Raw genomic sequence first — 25,563 nt, 5'->3', positions numbered from 1 at the left:
GTAATGGCCAATGTTTGAAATGAACAGTCACTTGATGAAAAGAAGAAGATATGTGTACGTTACATCCTTTCTCTGTAAGGTGATGTACTGAGATTTGTTTCTTAGTTAATGAAAAGAACATTGGTAAGCTGGGACCAAGAACAAAAAAAAAAAGATGAATTAGTACTGGAAAGAATAATGATGTTTATTTATGAAAGATAATTAATGAGCAAAGGGTTCACTCACAAGAGATTAAATGCTGAGTAAAAAAAAACAAAACGTCAAACCTACTTAAAAGTCACAATTTGGGCACTCTTCTATGGAGTAGTCATTTACATTGGCAGAGGCAAAAAAAAGCTTCAAGAATTTGAAATGTGGCTATACAGAAGAATTCTGAGTTTCTTAAAGATGTCTAATGAATCAGTACTAGAAAGAATGAGCGAAGGAAGGGAAGTGATAAACACAATCGTTAAGGATATTTCCGGCGAAAAATCTATGACAAGAGATACCCGGAAGGCATAGGACATCATGGTTGAAGAATTTAAGAACATAGTTTTTCAGAACAACCACTGTCAGAGCAGCCGTAAATAAGTTCAATTATAGGTTGGTAATCGTCAATGTCTTGTAAGAATAGTCCCTTGGAAGAATAAGAAGAAGATATGTTTATGTTAAAACTTGGAACAAGCGGCTACGTAACTAAACTTATTGTAGTTTACTTTATGTCTTAAAAATATGTTCTGTATGTTGACGTTTTACTTGTACGATGCTAGTGAACGGTATGGTCTAAAAATCACATAAGTAAAACCAAGTTCATGATGATAAGCAAACAGGAAACTGTCAACTGTTTATCAAAGAGAATATACTGGAGTGTCAAAGAGTTTACTTATTTGGGAACAAAAATTACTGAGCAATGGGACGGCTCTCAAGAGATTAAATGCTAAGCAAGTCCACAGAGGTAACCCAAAAAATACTTTGGGCGTTTGACACGTGACTATACAGGCGAATTCTGAGGACCTTGAGGATCTCTAATGATGACGGGAAGGGAAGTGATAAACACTATAAAAAGAAAAAACCTGAATATGCAAAACCAAAATAAATATAATACCTTCTCCTTAAGGATATTTTCCAGGTAAAAATCTACACGAGAGACCTGGAAAGCCGAGGACATCATGGATTAAGGACGTGGTTTTCCAAAACAACCACTGAATTATTCAGAGCAAAGTAAACAAATTCAATTATAGGCGGGGTCATCATCAATGTTTGGAAGGAATAGTCGCTTGAAGAACAAGAAAAAGATATGTTTATTCGGGAACGATAATTAATGAGCAAAGGGTCCACTCCCAAGAGATTAAAAGGCACAATTTGGACTCTTCTACCAAGCAGAGTCATTGAAACTGGTAAGGATAATACAAAAAACACTTCAAGCATTTGAAACGCGGCTATACAGGAGAACTCTCAGGATCTCAGAAGAATGACGAAGAAGGGAAGTGATAAACACTACAAAAAGAAAAAGCTTGAAAATCCGGGCTAGATAACGCGAGACGAAAACAAATACCTTCTTCTTAAGGATCTTCTGCAGGGAAAAATCTATGACAAGAGAGATCCGTGAGGCGTAGGACGGGTAGAACGTAGTTTTCCAGAACAACCACTGAATTATTCAGACCAACCGTAAACAAGTTCATTATAGCCGGGGTAATAGCCATTGTTTGGAACAAATAGGACATTCAAAATTGTCAATAGTTTATTTGAGAGAAGATTCTCTGTCAGATGACAGAAGGTGTGTCCAAATTCACTTATTTAGAAAAGGTAATTAATGACCAATGGGGCCACAAACTTTACCAAAATGTCAAAACATTAAAAACACATCAACACACAGCATGTAAAGGTCGTCTGATGAATCATTGCTGGAAAGAATGATGAAGGAAGGGAAGTGATAAACATTATAAAAGGGGAAAAAAATGAAAATCCTGGCTAGATAATACGAAACGAAAACAAATATCTTCTCCTTAAGGACATTCATTCAGGAATAGTCACTTGAAGCGAGAGGAAGATATGTTTACATTAAAATTTCAGCGAGCAAGCATTCTTTATCTGCCATTTGTTTCATAGAGAGAAGGAAAACTGACCAAAACGGAACCTAGTGCGCTGGCTATGCGGATTAGTTAAATCGGAATTATTCTATATTATTCTATTCCGCCACGTGCGGGATAGGACTTACTATTGCAATAAGTCGCGGAGACGAATTTCTTCGCGTCGATTTTCGCGACGCACGCCGTCTGCAGCGTTGCCAAGTCGACAATTCTCACAGCCCCGTCTGCACATACCGAGACGGCGTGTCCCCTGATCCCGACGCCTGGTTTCGCGGTCACACTCGAACCCAGTTTGTCCGCAACAGGCAACAGGTCGACCTCAATCGGTTGTTCGCCACCACTCAACTCCCTAACGGTCACAGCTTCCTCCTTAACCTTAACCATCTTACCGGTAAAATCTAACTCGTACACTAACAGAAAACTACACTCGGAATTTTTACTCGACACCGTCACGAATAGGTGACCGCCGTCTTGGGTACGGAAAATGTTCGATATTTCCAAATTTTTACGGTTCCTGCAGCGTTCCGGTAACAGTATGCACTGTACCGCGCGGACGTAATTCAGTTTCAGTATTGCCGATTGGTTGTTCTTCAAATCGACGATGTGATCGGATATACTCGGCTCCAAGTTTTCCGGCGGGGTCAACGGACCGTTGGTCAAGCCGTTTAGGACGTCGCTGGTCGAGGAGTCCGCTTCGGTGTTCTCGACGTCCACCACCGAAAGCACCCGCGGACCCGTGTGATTTTTTTTGACGCTGATACTTTCGGAAGGCGGCAGGAATACTTCGTCACTTTCTCCTTAAAAATAAAATATATATTTGTCGCGTTCTTGTTTGCATTAAAACAAATTAAATTTGTATTGCTAAAAAAATTTTCGCATAACTGCGACATCCTAATCAAAAGAAATAAGAACTAAAAGTTCGGATTTTCCCGAAATTATATATTTTCACATGACAGTTATTTCGACAACACCGTGTCTATCACTTGTAATATTTACAAACTACCTGCTACTATATATACCGAAAAATGACAATAAAAACTTAATTAATGTAGTTGTGAGAATTTAAGTTCAAGAAAGGAGAGGTAGTTGAACCTAATTGATCGTTAAGCAGTACATTTCAATGTCTCATTTTGTTAATCTCCACGGCTTAAAATAAATTTAATTTTCTACTTTTTGTGGCTATATGTGCTGTATGTAGCATAATTAGAATCCAGACTATTGTTTTGAAACGCTCTTTTATGTTCGTTAATGCGTTTCTTGAAGGATCTACCTGTTTGTAGTATTTGTAACTAGCTTATGTAACAGCTCCAACAGTTTTTTATTTTCTACTTTTTGTGGCTGTATGTAAAATATCAAAATTGTCGTCAAAAATGCATTTTTCTGTGTGTAGCATAATTAGAATATAAACTATTGTTTTTAAAGGCTCTTTTATGTTCGTTAATGCGTTTCTTGAAGGATCCACCTGTTTGTCCAATATAAATTTTAGGACAAGATCCGCATTTCAACCTGTAGACACCTGATTTTTGTGATTTTGGACATTTCGTTTTATTTATTTTTTAAAAATTTTCCTATTGTGTTGTTAGTTTTGAAAGCTATTTTTATACCACATTTTGACAAATGTTTTGAATTTTTTTCACTGGGTTCTCCTATGTATGTAATTGTTTTAAATTGTTAGTGTTCTGTATTTTTTATTTATAATTTTATCGATAATGGACGGATTGTAGCCGTTGTTCAGTCCAATTTGTTTAATGATATCCAAGTTTTTTGTTGTAATTTTCTGTTGAGAGTGGCGTATTAAGAAGTCTGTGTATAAAAAAGTGAAATGCAGCCATTTTGTGTGTATAAGGGTGATTTGAGCTGTTATGTATGACTGTGTGCGTGTGTGAAAGTTTATGATATATTGAAAAATCTAATTTGTTTTGCGCTTTTGTTATAGTTAAGTCTAAAAAATTAATAGAGTTATCCTGTTCAATCTCGATAGTGAATTTTATACGATTATGTAATGGGTTAATGTAATTTAAAAAAGAATTTAATTGTCTGTCCCTTCCAACAAAGCAAGCAAAGACATCATCCACGTAGATATACCACCAAAGAAAACTTTTAAAGGATGTTCTAGTACGATATTTTCCAAATTATCCATAAAAATCTCGGCTAACAAAGGAATAAGCGGGTTTCCCATAACCAAACCTTCCTTAGAGAGGTAAACCTGTCCATTAAATTCAAAATAATTTTGATCTAAAGATACTATTAAGCAATCTAATAAATCTTGTTTCACCATCATCACATCCACAGACAGAAAATTGAATTCTTTTTTAAATTACATTAACTCAGAATAACTCTATTAATTTTTTAGACTTAACTACGCAAAACAAATTAGACTTTTCCATTTACCATAAACATTCACACACGGACACAGTCATACATAATAGCTCAAATCACCCTTATACACACAAAATGGCTGCATCTCACGCTTCTATACACCAACTTCTTAATATGCCACTCCCAACAGAAAATTACAAGAAAGAACTTAATATCATTAAACAAATTGCACCGAACAACGGCTACAATCCGTCCATTATCGTTAAAATTATAAATAAAAACAAATCCGAAACCTAATACAGAACACGAACAATTTAAAATAATTACACCAAAACGGTTTTGGATGAAAATATGCAGCTACATATTCTTCTGCATTTTGAAAATACTCCAGAGACCTCCACCCGCGTTGCCGCACTCTTCAAGCGTGTTTAAAAATTAACAACTATAAGCCATTTAAATTCACACCAGTACGAAAACTACAACAAGCAAATTTTAACTTAAGATTCGAATTTTGCAATATAATGATGGATAGGCATTTTTTAGATAACATATTTTGAAAATATAATTTGGACCGTGTTATTTAATAGAAAAAATACGCATTATTGGGGTTAAGAAAATAAAAATGTGTTTTGAAGTCAAAAACCGGGGGCGAAGATCCGTGAAAGTATGGTGCGCAATCTGGAAATCTAAAATTTTAGGACCCATATTTTACCAACAACATTTAACGTCCGTACGATATTTAAACTTATTAAGGAACGAAATTCGACCACTTATACAAAATAATATTAAACAAAGAGAGCATCCATATTTAATTTGGCAGTAAGATGGCGCTCCTTTTTTTGTACAGTATCTGAATCTGAATTACGTCTAAAATGCCATATATCTTTTAGAAATAGCATAATACTACTCGTATTCTTCGAAACGGCGGACATATTGAAAAATTGATTTAATTAATTTTACTTGTAAGTAATATGCATTGGTAGTTAGTGTTAATTTTTCGCCTAGACAGTTAAACGTAGAAATAAGTAATTTGCGAAATTTGGAAACATTGTGCGAAGCTTAATATTCTGTTTTTAATATGGCTGCTTAACAATGTTCTAAAACGGTTGGTTAGTTAGTTAATTCCCAATTTCATATCTTAATAATTTTATATAAAATTTAGGAAAATATTTGAAGAACTTCTTTTTTGTTTCAGATAAAAAGACGACTTTTTTCTGTGTGTGAGGTTTTTATAGCAATGATAAAAAAATAATAATAATAAATTATGTAGGCTATGCTTAATATGGAAAAACTATGTTTTTATCTACTTATATACGAGGGGGTACCTATAAAAAACCGGAATTGAATTGCCGCACGCAGAGCTTGTATAGTACACCATTCTGCCGCTAGGTTGTGGATAGTACAAACTTATTGCGAATTCAACGCCACCTTCGTTTTAAATTTAACTTGTTTTGTATATATATATATTCTTATATATATATATATATATATATATATATATATATATATATATATATATATATATATATATATATATATATTAGTACGAAGCCATTTTCAGAGCCCTAATTCATAATAATAGGAATTTTAAGGTGATTTCGGGAGCTTTAAGGTTTTTAGGCGCGCTGAAAACGATGCAATGATTTAAAATTGTATCCGACGTTTCGTTTTAGTAAGAAGCCATCTTCAGAGCCCTAATTCATAATATATATATATATATATATATATATATATATATATATATATATATATATATATATATATATATATATATATATATATATATATATATATATATATATATATATATATATATATATATATATATATATATATATATATATATATATATATTTTGTTTTTTATTATTTATGTGAATCTTATTTTATATTGGGCGGTTGCCACCCCCCTTGATATATAAATATTATTAAAAAATATGAGGTCTCTATCATCTAATTACCTGGGATCAAAGTTTTATAAAACGAAGTCAGCTCTTTTATCAGTGAGTAACCGTCGTTGGTGTGCAACTCGGTCGAGTTCAAACCATCCATGACGGGCGGATCGCTGACCCACGAAAACTGCATCTTGTGATCGAAATCGAGCAAATCGTTTTCCTTATTATCCTTGGCGCTGTTCACCGCGACCGACTCCTCCTCTTCCTTCTTGTACAGAAAATCGTAAACCACCAAGTATAAACACGTCCTCCGATCCTCGGAAGGATCCACCCAGGTTTTGGTCACGGTAGACGCGAAATCCTCGTTACGGTTGTTCAAATGGGAAGTTATGCTCAGTCCACAAATTATGGTGGACCTCACAGGGGAACGGGTAGAATCTTTCCCGTCGCCGCCTTTATCCCCGACTATTGATAAGGCGGTAACGTTTTTCTCTATGGAACTTTTTGCTTCCTCATTCCAAATGCCCGGCACTCCAAAGTCTTGAGTGAAACGTTCCAGTATATGAGAATCGAAATGAGTGACAACAAACGCGTGCGTCCGTTTAATTTTCCCCGAAATATCGAACACGGCTATAAGGCCCCCCGAGGTGCAAGTAGGGAACAATTTAGGAACGCTGCTGGTACCCAAAATGTTGATGTTTGACCCTACGAAAGTGCAATCTATCGCGGGACCTAAAATCGAGTAATACACGATATATGCATAATGAAAAGATAACAAGACACTTACCCGTTGCGTTTGTAACAGAAATGGGTACATTTTGTGTGTACTCCCCGACCACAAAGGGGCAAGTTGGAGAATGCCTCTCATGCTCGCTCCAAGGCTCGTCGGTACGTTCCCAACTAACCAAACATACCGTACAAGTGAAGCACATTACCCTGTCATCACCGGACGCATTTGGCTGATGGTAAAATCCAGCCTGTGCCATTTGTTCCGGCAAAGCCCATCTATTAAATAAAACGCAATTACAACGAAAGATTAAAAAAAAAAGCAAATTTTTACTTGTAATCCATGTGAGGCCATTGTGAAAATGTCTCCCTTCGCCTAGCTTCGCTGGCCATGCAATTTTTATCTAAGGTAACAGTCAGCTCATCCAATAACTCTGACAGTCTTTCTTGCACTGCAGAAACCACTTGCAAATCGGGAGTTTGAATTTTTTTTGCTACAAACTCCGACACTACAGAGGATATGATTGTTCTTAAATCTCCTATCGGAATTGATAAACATACGGTATTCCACTGTAAAGAAACGAAAGCTTTAATAGACACCGAAGGATTGTCCAAAAGTGATAGTTAAGACAAGACCAAGTTATAAAAACACTTACTTTTTGCGCTTTGATTCCCTTTTTACAGAACTTTTGGGCATTTAAAATTGCATTGTTTAATTCAGTCACAATATGTTCCGTACCCAAGTGGTTGACAATAGTCACTGCGGTGCTCAAGCTCTGTTTCAATATAATGGCCTGCAACAAAAAGATGTTGCACATTGAAAATTTAGCATTTATTCAACAGTGGCTTACCTCTGATAGGGGCAATTCTAATTTCACTATTTCTTTACCATCCGATAAAGTCTTCTGCAGAATGCTGTCGAGAAGTAACACCCCATTGTAGTGGGATCTTACACCAATCGCCTGACCATCACAAAACAAGACTCTGTCTTCCCCAGGAATGTATTGACATTTTACTTCATTTTGATTAATAGCTACACAAAGACAGGGTCATCTCTTTAGCAAAAGGGTCACTTGAATACCTACCCGAGAGATTACTCGATTGGAGAAGCACTCCCGAGTTTACATCTAGCACACGAACTATACCGCTGCTGGTGCATATAAGGATTACGTTCAACGATGGATGATAAATTATTTCTTTAACATCTGTATCCACTTTTAGATAACCATCCTCATTTAGTAACCACGAATCCTCGGCCATTTTACTAAACACATCTTGCGCCATCGAAACGCACACATTTGTCAATGTACCATCAAAGCCAAATGAGCAAGTGAATCAGACAAAAAGAAGTTGGCCACTTCGTTTTTTTTTCAATAAAACTGACGTGACGTTTGACAGTTCATAGGCGATTTCCGTTTCGCAGTCATTCAAACCATGCATAGAACAAAACGGATAAATTTGATGTCTGATCTGTACTTCTGCGTTCACATAAACTTGGATTACCCTAAACACGTTTTCGATACGGATTAAAGTCCAGTATGAGGTTGTTATTTAAAAAAAGTAATTCCATCCTTATGTTTAGATTACTTTTTTGAAGGAAAATTGATAATTTCACTAACTTTCCCCTAGAGCATTATACAAGATGTTGATGATAATTGTCAATAATTAAGGAGGCGATTTTTAGAAAACTTTCTAAATATCTAACTTTAGAGATACAGGGTGGTCAAGTTTTCAAAAATAAAATATCTTTTTATGTACCTGTAATACGACTTAAGGTATTACAGGTACATAAGGTATAATAAGAACTAAAAGGTCAGATTTTCACGAAATTATTTTTTATTTTCATCAAGTAAAAGCCATCTCAGTTCAAAATTGGAATACATCTACTAGGAATCAAGAGGGATTATTTAGTGTACAACAATTTTTTTTTAATACACCAGTGGCGGGCGTACGGAATTTCACCTATCTGGTTTGGCAGACATTGATGGTACGTCACTGATTTCTCTTAAAATAAAAATTATTCTTACAATCTCCAATTATTTCTCAAGAAATTTAATTTCTTGACTTTTTTCAATCTGATGTTACGGGTTTCACTTAAAAAAATAAAAACCTCTTTGCATGCTCATAACAATATCGTTAATGTGACAGCTTGCAGCGAATTGTTGTCATTATTATTTTATGAAAATACTTCAAAAAATCTAAGTAAGAATACTAAGTATGTAAATTCTGAAGTGTATTTTCTAATTGTTTATAAATATTTCTTATTATTGTAGTAGCCTGTGTCTGTAAGAATTATTAATTCGGTTGTCAAGGCTGTTGTTTGACATCAGTTTTTAAATTCAGTTCTTCGCGTCTTATTAATTCGGTTAATTAACATTATCCCCTGTTTCAAGGAAAGTGTTTGCTAAATATTTGGAGCGGAATTGTTGGGAATTACTTAATTGGACCCTTTTTCCCGTCAGAAAGACAAAATGGCCATAATTATCAAGGTTTTTAGAAGAGGATTTGCCAAAAGGAACAGAATGTGGTTCATGCACTAAGGCGCGCCTGCTCACTTTAGTGTTGCAGTAAGAGAATATTTAATTCACACATTTAATAACCGATGAGTAGGTCGCGGCGCATCATAACCATGGCTCCCCTTGGGTTCCCAGATTTAAATAGTTTAAACTTTTTATTTTCTGGTTTATCGTACCCCACTTAACACTGTATAAGAGATTCCTGTGATTTAATAAGAAACACTGGAGGTATACAAACTTTCAAGAGTGCGAGGAAGAGCTGAAGCGTGTCATTCAAGGTGGAGTACAACAACAACTTATCTTCTTTCTATGTTCTACTTTTTTTCAAAAAGATTGTTATTAATATATTAACAGACAATTTTGTTAAAAAATAATGACAGTAGGTAGTTTTTTTTTAATAAAAATCTTTTATTATTTATCTTGCTATTAGGATACTCTGTTATTTAATTAAAACTGTAGGTAACAGTAAAAAGAAGTCTTCTAATATTTTTTTCTGAAGAACACTAGTTGGTAACTGAAAACTAGATATTTTGTTTTAGATGGATATTTTTTTTTCACAAAAAAAAAGTTTTCGATTTAACCAGTGCAATGGTGACCTAATTAACCAAAATATTTGTTCATAGACAGTCAGTGGCACGCCACTGATTTCCTTTAAAAAAAAATGATGACATTGGAATTCATTTGTGAGCAAATTTGATCTCTCAATTTTTTTTAGTCCCTAGCACGATTTTCATTTAAAAATAAAAACTAATTTCTTGGCATTCTTTCATATTAACGATTTTGTCATGACCATGCAGAGAAGAGGTTTTTATTTTTTTTTAAGCGAAAACGTACATCGGATTGAAAAAAAACAATAAATTATATTTCTTTAGAAATGATTGGAGATATTCTATTTTTCAAAACTTGACCATGTTTAGGACAGTTCAGATGAAGTTTTCTTTCTAAAATGATTGCTTTATACATTTTTGAGATCAATTAACCCAAAAATTTAATGAACAAGTCACACAGTTATTAGAAAATCAGAAACTATTTATTGTGCAAGACGACAAAAAAACATTTACATAAAAAAAATATGAGAAATCATTACATTTTAATTTTTAAATATTCAAAATATTATGCGGGTGTGATTACAAATAGACAAATGAATAAAAAAAATTAAACACTAAGTAATCCACTGGCACTGGATAAAATTTCATTATAAATTATCAATTGCTTATTCGTCATCTTCAACTTCACTGCTTTTATCATTCTCGTCCTCATCAGCGGAACTCTCTTGCTTCTTTTCCTTCTTGGGCCTCCCTCTTCGCGCATTGGTAGCTAGAAATAAAACATACTTTGAAAGAAACATTACAATAATAATATCCATTAATTTAACGCTTTGGTATGTTACTTCTCATTGATTAAATTTATATAGCCAACACTTACTGCCATTAGTTTTTGATTCTGCCTTTTTTGCGACAGCCGCTTTTTTTGGCCTGCCTCTACCTCTTTTGCTTGGGGGGGCATCTCCAGCTTCGTCCACATTTTTTTCAGATTTATCCTCCTGGGAAAACTGTCTTAAAAAATTTAAAAGTTGGAATTATGTATAAATACCATACTTTTTTTTGCCGTTTTTCGGCTGCTGGTTTGCGACCCCTTCTGGCCGCAGGCTTAGTTTGGGTTTCTTCGTCCGACATTATTCTCGTAGAATTAAATTAACTTGATAACTGTAACAAAAAAATCCCAATTACTAGCGGCTTACTGGGAGACTGAAAGAGAATGTTTATAGAAATATGTAAATAAAATAAACCACCACAATCCAACAAACAAATAATATTGGTAATACAAATTATTAATCAAATTGGGCACGAAGACGCACTGCAAGCGCCATTTCTTAGGGCACACCATTTGCCCGCCAAAACCACAAAAAACCGGTTAAACATAATAAAACTGACACCCATTGATTTAAAAATTTATCGAATGTGATAAGAAGTCGATAAACTACAATAAAGTCGATAAAACACAATAATTAAATGGGTGAGGGTTGTTTACGAAAAGAAGCCATTTTGCAAGTCAAGCCAAGGGCTGCTTAAGCATTTTTACTATTTGAGATCAACATTCATTTAAAATGTACAATTATAGAAACATAAAAACGAAATAAAATTAACCGAATTAACCGATTTCTCTTCAAAAAAAATATTACTTACCCACACAACCGGCAAAATTAAACTGGAATAGAAGTTGCTATCGATATCCAGAAGCAAAAGCACCAAGCACCAAACCTTTAAAAAAGCGTCACGATGTCGCCACCGTCACGCACAGAAGAGATTTCGAAAAGCCGGCAAGAAGTAATAGAACATATAACAAAAGCGACGCAGACCACAAAAAACTTCCCAGGAATGCCAACGAAAAAATAAAACAAATTAATTTTCATTCCCTACAACTCAAATTGTGAAGCAAATAATTTATCTTAAAAAACAATTCCTTGCTTTAACTTCATTAGCCTATCTGTAAATCCAGACCGTGGAAGTGGTGCGGTGCGAAACTTAGGCGGTCATATTGTCTAGGGTTATTATGAGAGTGTGCATTGGTATCACAATTAAAAATACTGCAAGCAGGAAAGCTTAACGTTTTATATGACAGCTTTAATTTTCAAACATTGCTACCTATTTTGTTAACACATTGCATCCCAATCGCAAAAATGAATCGCGAAGAGTTGCAGAATAGTATATTTTATTCCTCCAAGTATTACGACGATGAATATGAATACCGGTGAGTACGTAAAGGCAGTAGTTTGGCAGTTACACTCAAACAACTCTTTTGTTTTTAGGCATGTGGTGTTGCCTAAGGAAATGGTTAAATTGGTACCAAAGCAGCGTTTAATGAGCGAGGAAGAATGGAGAGGCATTGGTGTACAACAGAGCAAAGGTTGGATTCATTACATGACTCACGCCCCAGGTATACTAAAACACTTTTTGGTTATTTTTTAGAAATTAGATTTATGAAAGTTATCAAAGCCAATATGTGTGGTTCTTATTTTTATATTTGTTTCAGAACCTCACATCTTATTGTTCAAAAGGCCAATTACAGAAAATCCACCGGACAATAAGTAATTGCTTCCCTAATTAAGTAGGTGTATATAACAAATGGTTTAAAAATTTGTACATAAAGTTGAACAGTCACCTCCTTTATCAATTTAGTAAAGAGTTGTTTTGTTGCAGAATTTATACATTACATTAGGGCTGTCTATTCAAATAAGAACAGGTTGTAGATGCCACGCACTGGTTGAATTACAGTTGCTGTTTTTGTAGAGACTCGGTGAATGTTGAAGGAAAGTTCTCTTTGGTAGCTTTACTGAGAATTCAGATGATTAAATCGAATAAACTTTTAGAGTTAACATGTAAGGGGTGATTATTACTTGAGTCAAATGTCAAATATAATTTTCTGTTTCCTTTTTACGCACATGGTATTGTGATAAAATGATTAAAAACTAAGTGCATATATGTATGTACATGAAACATCTATGTATTTCAACCAGGGACATCTTAGACTTTAAATTGTGCTTCAGTTCATTTTCATTGTTTCTTTGTGTACTTTCATTTATATTATTTCCCATCATTTAATGTCTACCAAAAAATTCTGTTTTTCTTACATGTTAATATAAGATGCCTCATTTGATTAATAAATTTTTTACTTTTTTTATATCTTCAGTCGTATTTTTTCCTACACCCTCTTGATTTTTGGAAATAACCTAAAAATCTATGAATTGAGCATATAACCTAGAAGTTATCCCCAATTGTTTGTGTTATGTTATTCCATTTGTAAATAAACTTTAATCTTTGATAAAGAGCTTGTTGTTCATTATGGGTTTTGAGGTTTCTTTGACGAATTTGGGACACTTGTATATAGTATAATTGATTGATAAGCCTCTTGGCTTGCATTTAACTATGCATAAGATCTTCACACTGACACCATCGCAAACTGGAATTTAGAAACACGTATTTTTAATGACAAATGTCACATTATTTCTGACTCACGGCGGATGACGCAGTCTGGGTGAGAATGGATTTACAAAAAATATCACGGTCATTATTGTTTAATGGCTTGCTAATTCGCGTAAAACTTAGTGGACCAACAAAATAACCGAAAAGAGTATTTTTCCCATGAAATGCATTTTTTGCCAATGTGCGATAATTAAAGAGCAGAAGAGGACATTTTCGGTTACCTATTAGGATACTTTTCGAGGGAACGATTAGCATTTCTATAGAAAGTATGTTGATAACAAACAGGCATTGCGGAAATTCCTAGTCGCCATACGTAGTGACATATTTTCTGAGAATATTTTCCTGACTCCCTCTGTAAACATGTATAACAACATAATGTCGATATGTTTGTTTATAATGTTTTATCAATGCACGTTTCCTGTTAGTAAGTTCCTAAAAATCGGCAGTTAAACATCCTCTCTGACTTCTTCATGCAGTTGCCGCGTAGACATGATCTTCCGACTGCTGGTGCCGTGTGTTGTGTATTGCTGTGGTGTGTGTTCTTACAGTTTTAACACTAAGGATGTGAGCGTGATAACCGACGAAAGCGTAAACGATACGTATTTTTCTTATTCGCTCCTACTGCAACAAGGAAATCCTTCAACGTAAGTTGCTGTAAGATTTCGTGATTCTAGAATTGGAGACAGAATTTCTGGACCAAAATACCAACCTATGACATTCCTGATGGAAAGAGTCCATTTTTCTTCTTCAATTTTCACCTTTTTTAGAGTTTTTCTTTGCTCCACGCTGCATGCATAAAACTTTCCGAAAAATTATGAACATTAATGTTAATTTAAATAAAGCCAGAACTATTTCTTTATAATTGAATAATTATGATCAGATAACAGATAATTATGATTTCTTACCTATACGACAGACCTATTTGAACAAATAAAAATGAAACAAAAAAATTGTAATAAAAGATATTTGTTCATATTCACATTGATACTTACATGGCAAATTGCAAAACATAAAAATCTTACCGTGGTAAAATATTTTTGCGATTATAAAAAAAAGTTAAAACTCGAAAAGAGTCCATTTTTGTTCTTCAATTATCACCTTTTTTAGAGTTTTTCTTTGCTCCACGCTAAATGCATAAAATTTCCCGAAAAGTTATGAACATTAATGTCATTTTAAATAAAGCCAGAACTATCTCTCTATAATTAAGTATTTATGATCAGATAACACATAATTGTGATTTTTTACAGTAGGTCTGTCGTGCCTATTTGAATAAATAAAAATGAAACAAAAAAATCGCAATAAAAGTTATTTATTCATATTCGCATTGATACTTACATGGCAAATTGCAAAACATAAAATATAAAACATAAAAATCTTACAGTGACAAAATATTTTTTGCGATTAAAAAAAAAGTTAAAACTCGAAAAGAATCCATTTTTGTTTTCCAATTTTCACCTTTTTTAGAGTTTTTCTGTGCTCCACGGTAAATGCATAAAATTTTCCGAAAAGTTATGAACATTAATGTCATTTTAAATAAAGCCAGAACTATTTCTTTATAATTGAATAATTATGATCAGATAACAGATAATTATGATTTTTGTATCTATACGACAGACCTATTTGAACAAATAAAAATCAAACAAAAAAATCGCAATTAAAGTTATTTATTCATATCCACATTGATACACACATGGCAAATTGCAAAACACAAAATCTAAAACATAAGAATCTTACAGTGACAAAATATTTTTTGCGATTATAAAAGTTAAAACTCGAAAAGAGTCCATTTTTATTCTTCAATTTTCACCTTTTTTTATAGTTTTTCTTTGCTCCACGCTGCATGCATAAAATTTTCCGAAAAGTTATGAACATTAATGTTATTTTAAATAAAGCCAGAACTATTTCTTTATAATTGAAAAATTTAAGATCAGATAACAGATAATTATGATTTTTTACCTATACGACAGACCTATTTGAATAAATAAAGATGATACAAAAAAATTGTAATAAAAGATATTTATTCATATTCACATTGATACTTACATGGCAAATTGCAAAACATAAAATCTAAAACATAAAAATCTTACAGCGACAAAATATTTTTGCGATTCGAAAATAAAGATAAAATTAATTATTCAACCATACAAATTCACAAATTTTGCAGTTATAAAAACAATTGGTAACTGAATGTTTTTGAAAATTTCCCAAAAGGAAATTGTATCTTTTATACGTAAACATATGTTTATAAATGGAAAAAACTTCTAGTTAAGCAACGAGTTATTACTATTCGTAATAGTAATATAATATTTAGAAAATTTTCGTTATAAAATTGAACACGTGATGGTGCTTTTAGAAATACTTTTTTGCTGGATTAATTAAATTATTGACCAATGAAAATCGGCCTTTCATACATTCCGCTCTCCTGTTGATGCCATGAGCCAAACAATGAAACATGAAATAGGTTAGAATAAAATATTTTTAAATTTTGTGCTGCTTTAAAGGTGCAGCAAACGAAAAAAGGATAAAATTTTTCTGTCGAAACACTGTTTGGCAAAATAGACAACAATGCAAAAAATGCATTTTGCCTTTTCTCCGCTCCTTGTATATAAGAAATAAACGTTAAAGTTCATAAAACCTTTATTTAAATATTAAAAAAGCGTGTATATAAGGGATTGTAGACTGCCAAAAAATGCAATGGAAAAGGGCAAAAAAGCGAAACATTTAATAGTCCAGTTAATGAGATTGAAATGACGTGAATTGAATATACTATTACTAAAATTATGTCAAGATCATTTTGCAGTAGATTAAAAATTTCAAAAGTTATTAACAATTAGAGATGGTTAGCTTTTTGCTTATAGTTTGTAAAATAATTTTTTTTTGGATTTTGAATAAAAGATCCTTAAAGAGGAGAAAATTTACTAAAAAAGGTCCGGATTACAGAAACTGCACCTCTATTATAAATAATTTTAATTTAACATTGCCATCCGCTCGCCATATTGAGTTAGTAAGTTACAATAATTTTTTTTATCTATGAAGTATTAAAATTAATTTAAATTATGGTATAATTTAAACATTTCAAAAAACCGATTCCCGGTGGAATTTTTCGTTAATTTTCCAATAAACTAGACCATTGTTAATTAACAACTTTTTCCGATACGTCCTTTATCATTACAAATTAAAAAAAATATTTAAATAATTGCCATAAAATTTTTTCTCTTCGTGGAGCCTTTCTTGTATACCTATAAAATAAGACAGTGTGATAGAAGTTTGAATAAATTTGATACTTTGTTTATAATTATTTTTTTAAGTTAACAATTAACAAAAAAAGAAAATTGTCCGTACTGTTTTTTTTTATTTCATTTGTCATTAACTTACCGTTTTTAAGTCAACAAAAGACATTTATTAACTAAAAAAAATAATTTTGCACCATTTGGCTTTAAAAATCTTGTAAACAAATGGACTATTTCAATATTAGTTTCTTTTTTACAAATTCATGAAGAACTGTCGTTTATGATTTATGATGTTTTTTAATTTTTAAAACTTTCAGAAAAAAAAGTAACGTCAATGTTGTTTATAATATAATTTAAAATTTTATATTTATTTAAATATTTTGTTAATATTTGTTAATTTTTAGAGAACTGTCAATTACGTTTTTAAAAAAATGTTAATTAATTATTAAAACAATAGCTACATAAAAAAACGTTTAGTATTAAGAATTTATTTTTTAAATCATAAAAGACAATTTTTATATATTGGAACAGTCCATTTGTTTACAAAAAAATTATAAACAAATGGAGCTATATATTTGTGGTTAGTAAATGTCTTTTGTTGACATAAAAATGGTGGGTTAATGACAAATGAAAAAAATTTTTTTATTAACTTAAAAAAATTATAAACAAAATATTAAAGTCACTTTTATTATAAAATCTTATTTCATGGGTATACAAGAAAGGTTTCACAAAGCTAAAAATATTTAAAGCAATTATTTAAATATTTCTTGAAATTTGCAATGATAAAGGAAGTTCCGGAAAAGTTGTTAATTAAAAATGGTCCAGTACATTGGAAAATTAACTTTAATGAAAAATTCCAACGGAAATCGGTTTTTTAAAGTATTTATATTACATCATAATTTTTTAGATTTTTAAGTCTACTTTATATAACCTAAAAAATTTTTTTTGATTGTAACTTACTAACTTGCGATGCCACCCGCGTAATTTCAATATTTATCAACGTTAAATTAGAGTTATTAATAATGGAGGTACAGTTTCGGGAATCCAAACTTTTTTTTTAAATTTGCTCCTCTTTAAGGATCTTTTGTTCAAAATTAACAAAAAAATAGTTTACGAAGTACAAGCAAAAAACTGAAAACAACTTTTTATCATCTCTAATTGTTTATTACTTTTGAAATTTTTAAGGTACCAGTCCGCTTTTTTCGCATAATGATCTAGACGTAATTTCGAATCAAATGAGCTATATCACATAATTTTAATAATAAACTCATTAAGTATACTATAATAGCTGTTTAATCTCACAAGATGCTTATTCAAATAAATTAATTTGCTTAAAGTAAGTTTTGTTCTATTGAAAAGTATTTTAAGTATTGATTATTTATCGTATCTCGAGATTTAGGCTGCACCAGCTGAAAGAAAGGATAAAACTTCTAAAATTCCACTTGGTTAAAATGTTTGAAAGCAAAAAACTAAACCTGTGTTTTTATGGTTCATTTATTTGTTTGGGAATATTTAATAAACTGGTATATACAGGGTGTCCAATCGGGAAATTCGTAGATCTATAACTATAAAAAATTTGGAAATTGGGGGCATTCCTGCTAAATATATTTTCATGACAGCGCCATATCCGGATTTTCCGCGAGGGATTCTTAGGATACCTAAATTTCACCGTTTCGGAGATATAGTGAGGGAATTACCTTTCTGGAATGACGTTATTTTTGGTTATTTTGGTTTAATCTATGTCGACTGACAGAGACAAAAAAATTGAAGAAAATCATTAGCTATGTCGGTTTTTGTTACGCTGACATTGATTTGTTGTGAATCTTTATAAACTTTTGCAAGATGTAATTGAACGAGCTTCAAATGAAACACAATTTAGCCATACAATCTAATCAAAAATATCACTGTATACATTTAGGTTAGGGATGCTAAAATATAATTAATATCAGAAAGACGTTATTATAAACCATCGTGACGTCATTCCAGAAAGGCCATCTGTATTTAACATTTTAGGTCAAAAATGAAGTTTGCAGACCGAATAATATTTGTAAATTGTTTCCAAACGGAATCCTTTGAAATTCGACCCAATTTACTTAATTATCTGTAGAAGACGGTCTGTCCAATATCCTGTATTATTAATCTAAATTGCTATAGGATAATTGTCGGGGCACCTAAAGGAAATGAAAACCACGATGGAGGGTCTGTCTATAAATGCGTTTTGAACGGCCAAAATCCGTGCACAAAATTGGCTATTAATCTTGGTAAGTCGTAAAACACTGCGTTCACGCTTATGTTAGAAAGTCTCCTAGTGTTTCATTAGTCATTCAAGTGTTTTCGTTGGTGCATATACCTGAAATCACCTTATCACACTATCAAATGGATTTTTCATTGATGACACAATATAAAATACCATTGTAATCCACATTTCATGTATATCACTCACAATTCTGGGCAATTTCTTGGGATTTCGATAAAAATTATCATTAAAAATATTCTAGGTACGATCTCATCCGCTAGCAACTTTTTTGGTTCGGCCATAGACGGTCAAGATCATGCTGGAGGAGCGTTTACGGTACGTATACTAAACGGAATGTCTCTTAACTTTCAAATGTAACAATTAAGCTAACGTGTAACGTTAGCCAAGGGTCTTTCCACGATCTAGACCATTTGGAAGCTCGAAAACAAAGTAATGTCCTTAAAGGACTTGTCAAAGGAAACTTGGACAAAACTTTCATAGTCGCTGGGGACCATATCTGGACTATAGGGAGGATGATCTATCTGTTGGAACCCACACTCTAAAATGGTAGCTTGTGCAACACCAGCAGTATGGATAGGTGCATTATCGTGCAAAAGACGCACGTCTTTGTCTCGCAATTTATGTAATAATGTTGCGTAATATTTACCATTGACAGTGGTATTAGTTTCTTTAAAATCTGTCAAAAGAATTCCTTCACAAAACCAAAAGATCGTTGCCATCACCTTTTTTGTTGACTGGCAGACTCTAAATTTTCTTGGAGGTGCTTCACCCTTACGACGCCATTCCATTGATTCTTTTTTCGATAGAGGGTCATAACAGAGAACCATAGTTTCATCTCCCGTCACCATAGTTTCTATTCCAGGCTTCGGTTCCGACCCACAGAGTTACAAAAAAGACCGCGCACACTCGACACGGCGTTGTTTTTGAATAGCCGAAACGTTTTTAGGAACCCATCTTGCACTAACCTTATGCATACCTAAATAATCATGCAGGATTCGACGAACACTTGTATCAGAAAGCTTAGTAATTTCTGATATTTCCTGGACCTTTAAACGTCGATCACTCAATACCACCCCTTCCACAATCGCAACAATATCTTCCGTTATGAATTCCACTGGTTCTTGAATCATCGTTTTGCCCATTCTTTCACTACAGAATACGAAGGAGAACTTTGGCCGTACACAGCCTTTCTTTAATAATTTTAGGTGCCAACCCTTCTTTTGTCAAAAACTTTATGACTGCTCTATACTCAATTTGCGTTATTTGTGACATTTTTTCGGACACGTTTTGTTTAAAATGCTGTCAATAAAAAACTATTAGACACAAGACTTCAATTTTTTTTCGCAGCCTACTAATCAGTGGTGTGCCACTATAAGCAAATAATATTTTGGTTATTTAGGTCGCCACTGCATTGGTTAAATCGAGATTTTTTTTTATGAAACAAAATATGTAGTTTTTAGTTACCAACTGTCCAAAGTGTCCTTCAGAAAAAAATATTAGAAGACTGGTGTTGTTACTTTTACAGTTTTAAGAAAAATAATAAACGATACGAATTTAAAGAAAAAACACATCCTAATATTAATCATTTTTAACAAAATTTTTAACAAAACTTTACCATCCTGAATCTAATAAGTTAAGACGATTAGTACATAATGCTTAAATGTGGACAGTCAATTGGAAAACACCCTGTATAAAAATTTACGATCAGATGTGTAGGAAAAATAGCAGAATCTTTCTGAAAGAACGACATTTTATCGTAAAATACGCTCTATTCGTGCACACAATTTATATGAAAAAAAAAAAAAAAAAAGAACTAAAAGTTCAGATTTTCACGAAATTATATATATTCACATGACAGTGGCTTCGACAGTACCGTGTCTTTATCAAATGTAATATTAATAAACTACCTGCTACTATATATACCGACAAATGACACTTCGTTTCATTGTTTTTAAAAAAATAAAAAAAAACAATAAAACGAAGTGTCCAAAATCTCAAAAATCAGGTGTCTACAGGTTGAAATGTGGATCATGTCCTAAAAACAGGTACATCCTTCAAGAAACACATTAACAAACATAAAAAAGCGTTGAAAAATAATAGTCTAGATTCTAATTATGCTACAGACTTAAACACAGAAAAACACATTTTTGACGACAATTTTTATGTTTTACATACAGCCACAAAAAGTAGAAAATTAAATTTATTGGAAGCCATGGAGATTATCAAAATGAGACATTCGAATGTATTGCTTAACGATGAATTAGATTTAAATACCTGTCCATTATTAAACTTAAATTCTCACAACAACATTAATTAAGTTTTTATTGTCATTTGTCGACATATATATAGTAGCAGGTAGTTTGTGAATATATATCGTGAAAATCTGAACTTCCAGTTCTTATTTATTTTGTTAAATGAATTTTCATCAAGTAAACAACAATTAAATGCATATTAATAACAAACAAACAGTACGACAAACAACAAAGTACTTTTAAAAAGGCGTTTGTAGGCATTTCTTATACTATAAAATCACTATCACTAAATTACAATATAAATGTCATTTTAAAGTTTAAAAAGTATTGTCACAAATTTTGTTTAATATTAACGTGTAATTTAGCAATTATCGTGTGAAATTATGCCTACTACAAACTTATTTCACAGTATTCGCTAAACTTACAAGTATTGACTTATGGACATACGTTTATTTGCAAAAGGGAATTATTTTGATACAATATGTTGGTGTTCTATGGCTGGTATGTTTTGAAAGACCCTGTATAATGAAATTCTAACGTTCTGATTTCATTCGTCACGTATAGGCCTGCGCGCCTCGCCACGTCACCGAAAAAAAATACATGCACTACGCGAAAGGATTGTGCATTTTCCACGACAGCGCGACCTCCAAGGACTTGAATCCTTTTCAGGAGAGCAGCGGTAAGTTTATGATGACGCCGGGCATGGCCGGTTTAAATTGAACCATCGAATTTCACATAGTCGTATTTATAATAATTTTCATTGCTTCTCGCTTTAAAAAAGTCCAAAATTCACGGATATTAACGACGGACTAAGCTTTCGAGACAAGCTCTTGACAGTTGACAGGCAACCAAGTGTTTTAACGGAGTATATGTTTTTTAAATGTCTAGGCGTCTACGCGTGTGTTATCAGTTTTGTATTTATAATTTTCTCATTTGAAACCAATGAGATAATGAATAAAAAAATAAAAATTTCCTTTTTACAGTTTATAATCAAATTTTTTCATCATGTTTGTGATTTGATTGGTTGAACTTTCCAGAAATACAGTGTTGCGACGCTTCCCGAAGGAATTATTACGACTATGGATTTGCGATGGCCGGATTTGATGTCGCGTACATACAGGTAATTCATACTTTAGGAACAATAATATAAGCAACCAACCAAAACTAAAAAAGTTTTATCTCACTCAGAGATAACCCCGCAATTATTAACCGCCATGATCCATCACGAACGGCATTGACTGTCGTTGCACTCGCAGATAAATTGCGGTTTTAGCATAACGCAGAGTGATTCATTAGGGCAGCGGCTGACCTTCGTATATCCAAGACACCAGTTGACGCGAAAATATTACAAGGTTTTATTGTCCAATTTTCCGTTAAGCTTTGGAAACTTTAAAACATAAGTATTTCATTTACTCATTGACTCAAATTTGGAGTTTCCCATATCGCATACCATTATTTATTTATAAACAAGTCTTTTCTACAGACAGGCGCAGTTGTCCAACAAATGGAAAGCACAAAATGTCACAAAAAAAAGATTGCTTGTCAGTGGACGAGTTTAAATAATTTTTTGCTATTTATTACAGTAGGCTTCAGAGCGGAGACGCGTTCACTATCCCGGGGTTGGTTGTGTCATTTAAAAAAAAAAATTTTTTATTATTTTTGAAAGCAAACTTCTAACGTCAATCAAATTGTTCCCAACTTTATAAAGAAATAATGAATGAAAAAAATCTATTAAATCTATAACTCATAGCATTGTAGCATATGTGTAGCACATTCCAATACGGGTCTGACAAGACTGTAAAAAAGTATTATCAAAGATTTTTGATTATTAAACCCATTAGTCACCCGTAAAATAAATCCAAGACCATTTAGAGCCTTTTGAACAATGTTTTCTACGTACATATTAAACAAGAATATACAGAACCTACTTGAGCTATCTCGAGAATCTTACTTTTCTACTGGATCCCGTGTCGTAGTAACAAAAATTTAATTGAAGCTATGTTTTGGTCGAAAAACAGAGAAAATTATTAATTTCTTAGCTTTTTCTATAGGTCATTACGTCATAAATAGAACACTGTATTATTTTACATAATTTTACGTCATTGTATGGCATCTGCTAAGGGCTTTTCGGATGTACAAATATTTTTGACCATGCGATGTTGCCAGATATACTCGTAACGCATATCAACTTATTGCCTCAAAGAGATATACAAGACCAACCAACGAACCGTCAACTAGATACCACTATTTGTCTCAAATTATTAAAAATTTCTGAACCGTTGATCCAGAGAACATCTGCAACAGTTACAGTAACGTCAAAAATGAAAATTGACCCGCCATCTAGGATCTGTATTTATAAATGCCCACTTAAAACGTAATGTTTCCTAAGCAATGGGGATGAACGTGGTATAGTATTTTCATTTATCACAAAATTACATGCACCCAACGTCAATGGTTTCTGAAATTACGTCATTCGTTATTCTTTGAGAATGTGGAAGCAGTTGGAGGTTGTAAAATACATGTTTATTAACATAATTTTTTTAAATTTTAATTAGCAGAATGTTTTCCTGAAATTACCGGTATTTTGTTTTTTGTTCAAACGCCATGATTATAGTAGGATCGCGATCGGTAATAAAATTTACTTCGTTCCATTTGGAATAGATCTGGCAACCTCGCATTCGCGAAAGTATCCATGGTACAGCGAAATTAATATTTCAAAATTTTTCAGGGATCGAATGAGGTGCTGCTAGGGGCGCCTGGAATCAAAAAGTTTAACGGTAGGGGGTCGTATTAACTGTGGTCCGGTAAACGATTTTAATAGATCAATGAATAGGTGCCACAGTGACGTACGGCTTGGTCGATAACTCGTACAGCGTTCTACCCAACCGAAGGATGCCAGATCCCGACGAAGAAGATTCTTATACGGGTATTACGCACCTTCATACAGGGTTTTCCTTTATATTTTGACAACCTCCTACTAGGTTTATTAAAGGGGCGAGAACTTTTCACATAAAAGTTGTATGTTTTTTTATTATCTTCTGAATTTACTAATGCAAAAGCAAAAGTAAAAAAACAAGTGGAACGTCCTCTATATTTTTGCTTAAGATAACCAAAGAACCATCTTCCAGCTGATGCTCAACAATGAATTTTTTACTCTAACTACCATTGAATTATTTAAGTTTGTGTCGAGAAAATGGACGTTTTCAATCTGATAAAGAGCATAATTATGTTTACCCTTTTTATTCCTTCATTTAATTAATTTTTGTATTATAAACTCACTTTTTCCAAGGTTGCCACTTCTGTGACTTCCACTAACATTTGACCAATTAGCATCTTACCTATCTTTCCCAAGCTTTTCGAAAAACTTAGGCTATAGATGTGCACTTTAGTGCAAGTTGCAAATTATAGACGTCAAACTTGTGACTTCCGCGGGGTTCGGTACTAGGATCTAATTTTTTTTCTATTTATGCTTCAAATTTCGCATTTGCTTTTTCATCGTGTCATCAGATACACAGCTATATATTTCGATTAAGCCGAAAGAATCTCAGCAAACAATGGCAGCAATAAACGACGATTTGTGTCAGACCGCCGAAATTTTGGAAAAGACATTGTTTAAAGTTTAACAGCAGCAAATTCGTGGGAATCAGGGTAGATAATATTTTTTTTGGATAAAAATCAGTGAAGACCTAAGCTTCGCATATTTCACATACAGTATAGTCCCGATTATCCAAAATAATGCGGACCAAAGTGATTTCGAATTTGGATAAATTCAATTTTTTTTTGGAATATAGGAATTTAGAAAACATATATCATTAGATCGACTCAAAGACTCTTAGGAAATACTTGACTTGAATTTATGCATTTATTTAAAAGAAAACATAAATAATTTAATTAATTTTTTGTTACAAAATCTTTATAACATTTCTGTGCGATTCCGTATTCTTGGCACGTTTAAACTATTGCGACAGTCTCTATTATTGTTAAATAACAGTTGCAGATAGATTCCACAAAATTATTAATTTGAGATCTCCATCATATTATCGTAATAAAATAAATTTTAGAACTGATGTCCACAATCTTAATAATTGACACAAATATACAATTATTATGGTTCTCAAGTATTCATCCAAATTGTACTACCATTCATTTCCATTTGCAATAGATACACCCAATTCCTAAGCTATTTTCTTTTCTCTCTCTCTCTCTACTTCTTTTTTAATACATTAGGTAACATTTAACTTACTAGCCTACTGTGTCATATCATATCGTCAATCGCCTTAATATTTACTATATTAGTAAAAAGTAATATCAGCGATT

General features: G+C 32.7%; 4 protein-coding genes across 8 annotated transcripts in view; 2 read left to right on the top strand and 2 right to left on the bottom strand.

The window, feature by feature from the left end:
• LOC132708349 (baculoviral IAP repeat-containing protein 6) overlaps positions 1-8,398 on the bottom strand; it is an 87,946-nt gene extending 79,548 nt beyond the window's left edge. Inside the window, exons 1-7 of the mRNA XM_060680636.1 lie at positions 8,094-8,398; positions 7,860-8,041; positions 7,665-7,802; positions 7,343-7,578; positions 7,070-7,287; positions 6,349-7,014; positions 2,198-2,866 (exon numbers count right to left, since the gene is read on the bottom strand). Of these exons, the coding sequence (XP_060536619.1) occupies positions 2,198-2,866; positions 6,349-7,014; positions 7,070-7,287; positions 7,343-7,578; positions 7,665-7,802; positions 7,860-8,041; positions 8,094-8,292 (2,308 nt within the window). The 5' untranslated portion in view covers positions 8,293-8,398. The remainder of the gene's footprint in view (positions 1-2,197; positions 2,867-6,348; positions 7,015-7,069; positions 7,288-7,342; positions 7,579-7,664; positions 7,803-7,859; positions 8,042-8,093) is intronic.
• Positions 8,399-10,532: 2,134 nt separating this feature from the next.
• Positions 10,533-11,832, bottom strand: LOC132698428 (probable H/ACA ribonucleoprotein complex subunit 4). Its single transcript, XM_060664477.1, has 4 exons — positions 11,711-11,832; positions 11,123-11,230; positions 10,950-11,067; positions 10,533-10,841 (listed from the first exon to the last, which is right to left on the bottom strand). The coding sequence occupies exons 2-4, from the start codon at positions 11,198-11,200 to the stop codon at positions 10,738-10,740; spliced, it is 300 nt and encodes a 99-aa protein (XP_060520460.1). The 5' UTR covers positions 11,201-11,230; positions 11,711-11,832; the 3' UTR covers positions 10,533-10,737.
• A 118-nt stretch (positions 11,833-11,950) lies between these two features.
• On the top strand, positions 11,951-13,194 carry LOC132698437 (cyclin-dependent kinases regulatory subunit). 3 transcript variants are annotated; one of them, XM_060664496.1, is made up of 4 exons: positions 11,951-12,275; positions 12,334-12,461; positions 12,558-12,632; positions 12,725-13,194. In XM_060664496.1, the coding sequence occupies exons 1-3, from the start codon at positions 12,205-12,207 to the stop codon at positions 12,614-12,616; spliced, it is 258 nt and encodes an 85-aa protein (XP_060520479.1). In that variant the 5' UTR covers positions 11,951-12,204; the 3' UTR covers positions 12,617-12,632; positions 12,725-13,194. The 3 variants fall into 3 exon arrangements, with proteins under 3 accessions (XP_060520479.1, XP_060520487.1, XP_060520472.1); XM_060664504.1 differs by having other exon boundaries at positions 12,709-13,194; XM_060664489.1 differs by having other exon boundaries at positions 12,558-13,193.
• A 301-nt stretch (positions 13,195-13,495) lies between these two features.
• LOC132708009 (integrin alpha-PS3-like) overlaps positions 13,496-25,563 on the top strand; it is a 36,521-nt gene continuing 24,453 nt past the window's right edge. For 2 of the 3 annotated variants that reach the window (XM_060680079.1, XM_060680077.1), the window contains exons 1-7: positions 13,496-14,151; positions 18,892-18,998; positions 19,236-19,309; positions 21,811-21,925; positions 22,284-22,366; positions 23,975-24,023; positions 24,080-24,172. In XM_060680079.1, the coding sequence (XP_060536062.1) occupies positions 13,997-14,151; positions 18,892-18,998; positions 19,236-19,309; positions 21,811-21,925; positions 22,284-22,366; positions 23,975-24,023; positions 24,080-24,172 (676 nt within the window). In that variant the 5' untranslated portion in view covers positions 13,496-13,996. The remainder of the gene's footprint in view (positions 14,152-18,891; positions 18,999-19,235; positions 19,310-21,810; positions 21,926-22,283; positions 22,367-23,974; positions 24,024-24,079; positions 24,173-25,563) is intronic. The other variant, XM_060680078.1, reaches the window with a different exon arrangement.

Source organism: Cylas formicarius, unplaced genomic scaffold (genome assembly GCF_029955315.1).
Source record: "Cylas formicarius isolate icCylForm1 unplaced genomic scaffold, icCylForm1.1 PGA_scaffold_10__41_contigs__length_53128322, whole genome shotgun sequence".
NCBI lineage: Eukaryota > Metazoa > Arthropoda > Insecta > Coleoptera > Brentidae > Cylas > Cylas formicarius.
This window is presented reverse-complemented; position numbering and strand designations above follow the sequence as displayed.